At 45.0% G+C, this 9,697-nt stretch overlaps 1 protein-coding gene across 1 annotated transcript in view; it reads left to right on the top strand.

Moving 5' to 3' along the window:
• Positions 1–7,082, top strand: part of LOC119418406 (ankyrin repeat and SOCS box protein 2) — a gene marked incomplete at its 5' end in the record, with an annotated part of 25,921 nt that extends 18,839 nt beyond the window's left edge. The window contains 4 exon segments of the mRNA XM_037685681.1: positions 5,360–5,936; positions 6,238–6,391; positions 6,547–6,693; positions 7,051–7,082. Coding sequence (XP_037541609.1) covers positions 5,360–5,936; positions 6,238–6,391; positions 6,547–6,686 — 871 coding nt within the window.
• Between the last annotated feature and the right edge of the window lie 2,615 nt (positions 7,083–9,697).

Genomic DNA, 9,697 nt, shown 5'->3' with positions numbered 1-9,697 from the left:
GATAAAAGACATGTCCTGATCAAAAATAACACCAAGATTTTTAACATTAGAGCTGGAGGACAGATTAATGCATCTAAGGAGGGAGAAAGACTGAAACATTCATTCCTAAGGTGCTCAGGTCCAAAAAACAAAACCTCAGTCTTGTCTGTTCAACAGGAGAAAATTAAGGGTCATCCAGGTTTTTATGTCTTTAAGACATGCTTGTAGTCTAAGTAGCTGATTGGATTCATTGGGTTTAATGGACAAATATAATTGTGTGTCATCAGCATAACAATGAAAATTTATCCCATGCTGTTTAATAACTTTACCTAATGGAAGCATATATAAAGTAAAGAGCATTGGCCCCCTGGCCCCCCTTAAGCCTCCCTGGTAAGGTCTATTCGGGGGTTCTGGAGAGGAGGGTCCGTCGGATAGTCGAACCTCGGATTCAGGAGGAGCAGTGCGGTTTTCGTCCTGGGCGTGGAACACTGGACCAGCTCTACACTCTCAGCAGGGTCCTGGAGGGTGGGTGGGAGTTTGCCCAACCAGTCTACATGTGCTTTGTGGACTTGGAGAAGGCGTTCGACCGCGTCCCTCGGGGGGCCCTGTGGGGGGTACTCTTGGAGTATGGGGTACCGGGCCCTTTGATACGGGCTGTTAGGTCCCTGTATGACCGGTGTCAGAGCCTGGTCCGCATCGCCGGCAGTAAGTCGGGCTTGTTCCCGGTGAGAGTTGGACTCCGCCAAGGTTGCCCTTTGTCACCGATTCTGTTCATAACTTTTATGGACAGAATTTCTAGGCGCAGCCAAGGTGTTCAGGGAGATCCGTTTTGGTGGCCTTAGGATTGAGTCTCTGCTTTTTGCAGATGATGTGGTCTTATTGGCTTCATCAGATCGTGATCTACAGCTTTCGCTGGAGCGGTTCGCAGCCGAATGCGACGCGGCCAGGATGAAGATCAGTTCCTCCAAATCCGAGGCCATGGTCTTGAGCCGGAAAAGGGTAGAGTGCCCTCTCCGGGTCAGGGAGGAGGTCCTACCCCAAGTGGAGGAGTTCAAGTATCTTGGGGTCTTGTTCACGAATGAGGGAAAAATGGAGCGTGAGATCGATAGGCGGATAGGTGCAGCGTCTGCAGTGAAGCAGGCGCTGTACAGGTCTGTCGTGGTGAAGAGAGAACTGAGTCAAAAGGCGAAGCTCTCAATTTACCGATCGATCTACGTTCCCACCCTCATCTATGGTCACGAGCTTTGGGTTGTGACCGAAAGAATGAGATCTCGGATACAAGCGGCCGAAATGAGTTTTCTCCGCAGGGTGTCTGGGCTCTCCCTTAGAGACAGGGTGAGAAGCTCGATCATCCGGGAGGGACTCAGAGTAGAGCCGCTGCTTCTCCACATCGAGAGGAGCCAGTTGAGGTGGCTTGGGCACCTGTTTAGGATGCCTTCTGGACGCCTCCCTTGTGAGGTGTTCCGGACACGTCCCACCGGAAGGAGGCCCAGAGGAAGACCCAGGACACGCTGGAGGGACTATGTTTCTCGGCTGGCCTGGGAACGCCTCAGGATTCCCCCGGAAGAGCTGGCCCAAGTGGCTGGGGAGAGGGAAGTCTGGGCCTCCCTACTTAGGCTGCTACCCCCGCGACCCGACCCCGGATAAGCGGAAGAAAATGGATGGATAGAAAGATGGATGGCATTGGCCCAATCACTGAGCCCTGAGGAACTCCATGACTAACTTTGGTGTATGAAGAAGATTTATTACTTACATTTACAAACTGGAATATATCAGATAGATATGATTTAAACCATTTTAGAGCCGTTCCTGTAATCCCAACATCATATTCAAGCCTCTGTAGTAAAATATTGTGATCAACTGTATCAAATGCAGCACTGAGGTCTAACAGAACCAGTAGAGACACAAGTCCATTGTCTGAGGCCATGAGAATATCATTAGTAACTTTTTACTAGTGCTGTTTCTGTGCTATGATGAGCTCTAAACCCTGACTGAAACTCTTCAAACACATTATTTCTTTGTAGATATTCACGCAACTGACCTGCAACTATTTTCTATAGACTTTTTGAGATGAAAGTTAGATTAGATAAAGGTCTATAGTTGGCCAGAATTTCTGAATCAAGGCCAGACTTCTTAAGTAAAGGTTTAATTACAGCAACCTTAAAACACTGTGGTACATAACCATCCATTAAAGACAAATTAAGTAGATCCAAAATGTGGACATTAATTAGTGGAAATACCTCTTTAAACAGTCTGGTTGGGATGGGATCTAGCAGGCATGTGGATGGTTTGGATGAGGTTATTAATTTTGACAATTCAGAGCTCAACAGGACAAAAACTGTCCAAACACAAATCAGGCTCTAGTGAAATTTTTAAAGTTGCCTCGTTTGACAGGGGACTAGAGATAGTAGAAGGAAGGATGGTTTGAATTTTCTCTCTAATTGAAATAAATTTATGTATAAAGAATCTCATGAGTTCATCACTACTTATAGTTGTAGGGATACATGGTTCAACAGAGATGGGACCTTTAATTAGTCTAGCAATAGTACTAAACAGAAACCTAGGGTTATTTTTATTCTCCTCTATTAAAGATGAGTAATATAAAGTTCTAGCTTTACGGAGAGCTTTTTTATATGTTAGCAGACTATCTTTCCAAGTTAAATAAAATACTTCAACATTAGTAGAGCGCCATTTTCTCTCCTGGTTTCTAGATGCTGCTTTAAAGTACATAACTCAGAATTGAACCAAGGAGCCAGTTTCCTCTGATTGATTACTTTCTTTTTCAGTGGAGCAATTTTATCAAGTGAAGTTTGCATTGAAGTTGTAAGATGATCAACTAGATGATCTAAGTCTCTGTTCTCTGATGCATTACTCTGCAAGACAGAGGAAAACATTGATGGAAGAGATTGTTTCAATTTGGTTACAGCATTTTCTGATAAGCACCTGCTGAGATGAACTTTACTCTCAGTGACTGTGTAGTCATTTAATGTAAACTCAAAGTTATTAAAAAATGGTCGGACAGAACAGGATTTTGAGGAACTATTACCAAGTCCTTAATCTCTACACCATAGGTCAGAACTAAATCAAGAGTGTGATGATAAGAATGAGTAGATGTGCGGACGTTTTGGGTAAAACCAAATGAGTCTATTAAATTATTAAAGGCTATGCTTAAACTATCACTTTCAACATCTACATGAATTAAATCCCAGGGCTCTATTCTTGGTCCTCTCTTGTTTACTCTTTACCTTCTGCCACTGGGTTCTATTTTCAGAAAGCATGGTGTGCAGTTTCATTTAAATGCAGATGACTGTCAAGTCTACTTCCCTTTGAAACAAAATGGCTCCACTCAGTCTCTCCTGGACTGTCTTGATGACATTAGAGGATGGATGGCACTTAATTTCCTCCATTTTAATGAAAAGGAGACTGAGGTTATGGTCTTTAAATCCTGTGGTTCTAGCAGTTTCTTCACCTTGGATTTTTCCTCTTTGGCCCCAAATGAAAAATCCATTTTGACAAATTTAGGCGTGAAAATGGACCCCTGCCTGAAACTTGACTGCCATGTCAACAATGTGGTTAAGTCCTCTTTTTTACATCTGAGGCGCCTGTCAAAAATCAAGTCCCTCCTTTCTAGACACCATTTAGAGACAGTAGTCCACGCTTTTATTACTTCACACCTGGATTATTGTCTCTCTGTTGATAGGAGTTAGCCAGGCCTCGCTCTCACGGTTACAGCTGGTACAAAATGCTGCTGCACGATTTTTGACTGGTACAGGCAGGTGTGAGCACATCACTCCAGTTCTGATGTCCCTTCACTGGCTTCCTGTCCAGTTTCTAATCCATTTTAAGGTTTTATTGTTTGTTTTTAAGTCTTTGAACGGTCTTAGTCCTTCTTATTTGTCTGAACTGCTTCACCTTCACATACCATCACGCGCTCTTACAGTAGATCCTCTGACCAGATGCTTTTAGCAGTCCTGAAAACCTTTTATAAATCCAGAAGAGACAGAGCCCTTTCAGCTCTGGCTCCTAAACTGTGGAATGAGGTGGAGGTCAGGCAGGCCCCGTCACTTTCTCTTTTTAAAACTCGTTTAAAAACACTTTTTTTTTCATTGGCTTTTAACCTAGAGTGAGTCAGCATCTGTGTCTTAATGTTGTATTCTTTTACTTATGATGTTCTGATTTTTATATATATATATATATATTTAGGTGTTTTTATTGTTTTACTGTGTTTTGTTTGTTTTTAATTTTGTACAGCACTTCGGACGGCTGCTTGCTGTATTTTAAGTGCTTTAGAAATAAATTGGTATGGTATGATATGGTAAGATCCAGCTTTGGTTAGCCAGGGTAAGAGCACCAAGGTCCCCGCCTTCAGCCACTGCCCATGGCAACATGCACCCGACTCATATGGCCCCTCCTGCAGGTGGTGGGCCCACAGGAAGGCAAACCCATGTTGCTCATTTGGGCTGAGCCTGACCGGGTCCTATGGGTAGAGACTCGGTCACCAGGCGCTCGCCGACGAGCCCCTCCCCCATGCCTGATTCCTGGGTGGGACCCCAGTAACCCATGTCCAGGCAAGGGACACAGAGTTCCTTGTTTTCTTTTGTCTATACAAGTCTTCTGAATCATTCTTTGTCTGGCCTGTCACCTAGAACCAATATGTCTTGGGAGACCCTACCAAGGAATTTAAAATTGCCCCAGACAGCAGAGCTCCTAGGATCATACAGGTGCACAAATTCCTCCCCAACAATAAGGTGGCGATTCAAGGAGGAGTAAGTAAACCAAGTTGGACAAAAATAGAACTTACATAGTCTTGCTAAGGTGAGGCAAAAACTTTGGTGCTAACAAAAATGTTTCCAAGAGTCTCAAAATTTGAAGCCTCAATAACTGAAACTGTAAGAACATTTTGCAATAAAGATTTTGACACCACTTACAATCACTAAAACAAAAACTGTAGTCTCTGGCTGGTGTGTCATTGAAATTCCCTCATTCTACTGGGTGGCTTCAATGCCCATGCGGGAACGACAGAGTCAGCTGGAAGGGGGTGACTGGGAGGAAAGGCCTCCCTGACCTGAACCCAAATTCTATTCTGTTATTGGACATCTGTGCTAGGCATGAGTTGTCCAACGAGCACCATCTTTGAGCATAGTGTAGTCCATGCGTGTGCTTGGTACCAGACCATCTTAAGCCAAAGGCCGATGATCGATTCTCTCAGATGAAGGGAGGGGCAGAGCTGTCAACTGATCACTGCCGACTTAAGGTTCTCCCTATAGTTGGATCACAATAGTAACTAACCTTTGAAGCTAACACCTTTTAAAATTGTAACATGTAGCATTGGTTGTCCAGTAACATTGAGTCTATTTGCTGGTTCGATTCCTGTTCACAGAATTGTTGCCATGTTGATCCCGGTCACCAGTAAGGCTAGGGTCAGGAGGACTGGTATCAGCCCATTGCACCTGGCAGCAGAGTGGAACCGCGATGAGACTCTGGAGGTTCTGATCGAGGCAGGATTTGATGTCAATGCTCAGCTGTCCGAGGAGCGATCAAAGCTGTATGAGGACCGCCGCAGCACCACACTCTACTTCTCTGTCATCAACAACAACATTGATGCTGTTAGCATGTTGCTCGCTGCCGGTGCTGACCCAAACCTGGACATGTTCAAGCCATTGCTGGTGGCTGCAAGAATAGGCTGCATTCAGACCGTTCAACTGTTGGTGGAACATGGTGCTGACATTAACGCTGGCATCCCAACCCACCCCACCACATTCCCCGCCGTCTACATGTTCTCCATGAAGTACCTTCCCTTGTTCAAGTACCTGCTTGACCACGGAGGCCAGGCCCTCTCCTGCTTCGACTGTGTCTACAGCAGCCAGTCCCATCCACCCATCCGAACCAGTCGATCGGACTGGAACCACGACTCTGACAGAGTTCTGCCTGAGACGCTGCAGAGGAGAGGCATTCAGGTACAAAATGTTGTGGTATGGAACTGTTGAAGCAGTCAGCTGAGACACAGTGGGACACTTTGTTCAAAGTCTATAAGATAAAAAGATGATTGTAAATTATGAATTCATAGAAAACAAACGTGAACTTTCTTAAAATCTTAAAAAACAAGTTCAGTTTCTTGATATACAGATAAACTCAATTTTTACAAAGTTTTGAATTCTTGGACATACTTTTTCTGAGGATATAAAATTACTTTTAGGCAATTTGGAGTTAGAAAAAAAATCACACAAACCAGGAACTGACTGATTTTTTGATTGACAGTTCTGTGAGATGATCTCGGCCCCCAGTATTTCTCGGTGGGCAGGACCAATCATTGACATCCTATTGGACTACGTTGGTCACGTGACTCTCTGCTCCAGACTGATGGAGCACCTGGACAGTTACTCTGGATGGAGAGCCATCAAAGAAAAAGCAGGTAATCAATAATCGATCATCTCCAAATTGATCAACTGCAGCAGATAAATGAAACTGTTTGTTTCTTTAGTAAAATTTTGATTTGTGTCAGTACTGTGGGTGGGCCCGGCGTGTTCCTGGTTGGTCTGTGGTCTCATCAGGCTTTATGTGTTGCAGCTCTGCCACGGCCTCTGCTGCAGCTCTGCAGGCTGCAGGTTCTGCTCTTGGTTGGACGTCGACACTTGAAGAAGTTGCCACTTCCTGGAGGTCTGATTCGCTTTCTCCAACATCAGGAGTTTTCTCTGGAAGACAGTTAAACAATTGGTAACTGCTGGATGGAGAAGCAGACTTAGAGTTCTCTACTTTCTTGAACACATTTTTTTCCTAATAATTTTAAAGTTGTGATTTATTCTTGTCTCTTTTTGTGTTTTCTTGTCTCAGTTTGTGTTTTGTTGTTGCTTTTACCTCAAACATTTTGTATATTTCATCGGTGACACATTCAAGGTAGATTCCAACAAATGGCTGACTGGACCTGTTGTCAACGTTCATTTGAATCTAAAACAAAGAAAAAGTGATGGTGGTGTTGGTGGTGATGATGATAATAATGTATGTATTGTCATCATTTTATGTTCCCATACAATGGTGAAATTGGCTCTCTGCATTTAACCCATCCACCCCCAGGTCAAGCAGTGGGCAGCTATTGAAAGCGCCCGGAAGCAATTGGGGATAAGGTGTGCTGCTCAGAGACACCATGAGATGTGCAATGACTGAGGATCGCACCAGGAACTTTCAGGTCCCGAGTTGGCTGCCCTGCCTCTACCCCATCTCGGCTGATGATGATGATAGCGGTGGCGGCAATGACAATTATGGTGATGATAATGGTGGTGGTGACGATGATGATGACACTTCAACACTTGCTCTTGTCAAGGGCGGATGCCTTTTCCCCTCCTCTCCCTCTCCATGTTGCTTTGCTCTGTCCTGTCTGAAACTGCTTTAGAGCCTCTTTCTACATATCGTCAAATTGTAATTCTACAATGGATTTGGTCAGTTGGTCCATCAACGCAATAGATAACATTTCTTTGACGAGAAGACATGTTTTAGGTGAGCCAACTTGCCCTGATGACACACACTCACTTGGATATGTCATTGATTCTTGGGGAAAGTGGAAGGTGATGGGTCTATCTCTGTTGTCAATCGAGGATGTTGAGGACACATATATAATTGGATTTATGATAACTGGTTCCTGCTTTTTGGAATCGGCTGGTTCTTGGTTTATCAACAAACAAGGAAGTCGTCGGCAGCACGTTGGGCCCTGGTCAGGCTGCCTACCTGATGTGATGACTTGGTTTGTGCCTCAAGCACCCAGACTCAATTGCGTTGAGAACTAAGCCGCAGACTGGATGTGATTTGTGAGAATCGCAGGCCACTTGCGGCCTCTAGGATTTGCTGGCAGGATGAATCAGATCTTGGGGAATACTCTCAGGCACGGAACAGCAGTGTGTCCACTTAATTTGGGTGTTTTGGATTTGTGAGGACCAGCAAAGACTCAAGGCAGACATGAATCAGTAAAGTTCTGCCTGTCCCCAAAGCAAATATTGTTTATTTGAATTGGAGTTGTTCAGTTCCTGTTATTTTCAATACACTCATCATGTTCAGCTGCATGTTGGATCAAACGATGTGATCAAAGTTTGTTTTTGACACAATCAATAAAGAACGTTTCCAAAATGTTATACATTTGTGCATCAGATCCTCCAAAACAATGCTAATTATTGTGCCACATTTTAATGTTTGACTTAGAACAATACCAAATTGTCCTGAAGGAGGAGTTGGCAAATGATGCAGTAAACCCTGCCAGCCAGGTGACCCCTCGAGCTGGGGAGTTGTCGCACGAAGGTCCGGTGTTTCTTCTCTCTCTCTCTGGACCCCAACAAGAACAAACTTCTCAACATACTTCTCATCTGGACCTTTGTGGTTCTACCTGGTTTCGACAAGCATCGCCGGGTTGTATTTTGCTGGTTTTCTGTTGGACTGGCCCTCGTGGTTTCTTCATTGGTGTGGGAGAAGTGTACCTGTGTCCCCCGAACTGGACCAGAACCGAACCGAGGTGGCTGTGGGGGACTTGATCTTCAACAGAGCCAGTCTCAGCCTCGGTGGGCAGCCCGTTACTTTTAATGAAGGACGGTCTACTTCCGTGGAATCACTGTTTTCGCCTGGAGGAGATGCTCCGATGATTTGAAGCGCCGTCGGAACCGGACCGGAGCAGAACTGGAGCAGAACCGGAGCAGAACCGGGCCAGGGACAACTTCAGCCTCTTCGTCTCTCGAGCTGTAGTGCGCCGGAGCCGGATTGGAGCGGAACCGGACCGGACCAGTGACGACTTCAGCCTCTCCGGTCAGTCTCATAGTTTTTCACCGGGGGTGCCTCTCGTGCTGTCAGGTGCGGAGGTGTCGTGCAGAGAAGCAGAGGAGCAGTGCTATGTGGTGCTCGAGAGAAGTTCGGAGTTTGCATCGGAGTTGCTGCAGGCCTCCATCCAAACTCACCTGGACAATAATTAATTTTATTCCGGATCACGCTGTTGGCCCCTGTTGACCTGAAACCAGCTAGGACCATGCCTTTCACTTCAGGAGGATTTTCTGGCAGCTCGCTCTGCTATTTGCTACAAATTATCTGTTTCTGTTTCTGCCTGTTGATTCTGGACCCAGCTTCTGTTTCCCATGGGAGCATCCATCCATCTTCGCAGTGGGGCCGGAGCCCCCCTCAGCCCAACTCAAACTGCAGTTGGGCCGCCTCGTCGGGTTTGTTTGCCCATTTGAACTGTGGCATTTTATGGTCTGAGACTTTTCTGCATCATTCATATTATTGTCACTATTTTCAGTTCTCAGATTATCTGGAGTCACTGAATCTTGTTAATACACCTGAATCTGCCCATCACTGCAACTTTCACTGTTTTTGGTTCTGAATGATCGCGTCTTCATTAATGTTTCAGATGGTTCGATTATGGGGGCTAATTGTCACACTGTTAACTCCTGTAATTACACATCAGTCACAAAAAACTCAAGAAAATGTTGTTACTGCTTTCAGAGATTCAGCCCAACCTTGGACCCCCCACTATTTATGACACCAAATGACTTTAAGAACGTGTCTGGGCTTCATTTTCTGCATGTAAACGCTCGTAGCCTTCTGAGAAAACTTGATGCCATGAAAATCCTGGTCAGTTCTTCTGGGGCAGATGTTATCTTTATTTCTGAAACCTGGCTCAACAAATCTGTACTCAATAATGACCTGGTAATCAATGGATTTAACATCCATCGCTGTGATCGTCAAAAAA

Source organism: Nematolebias whitei, chromosome 12 (genome assembly GCF_014905685.2).
Source record: "Nematolebias whitei isolate Nwh7 chromosome 12, NemWhi1, whole genome shotgun sequence".
NCBI classification, from domain to species: Eukaryota; Metazoa; Chordata; class Actinopteri; order Cyprinodontiformes; family Rivulidae; genus Nematolebias; species Nematolebias whitei.
This window is presented reverse-complemented; position numbering and strand designations above follow the sequence as displayed.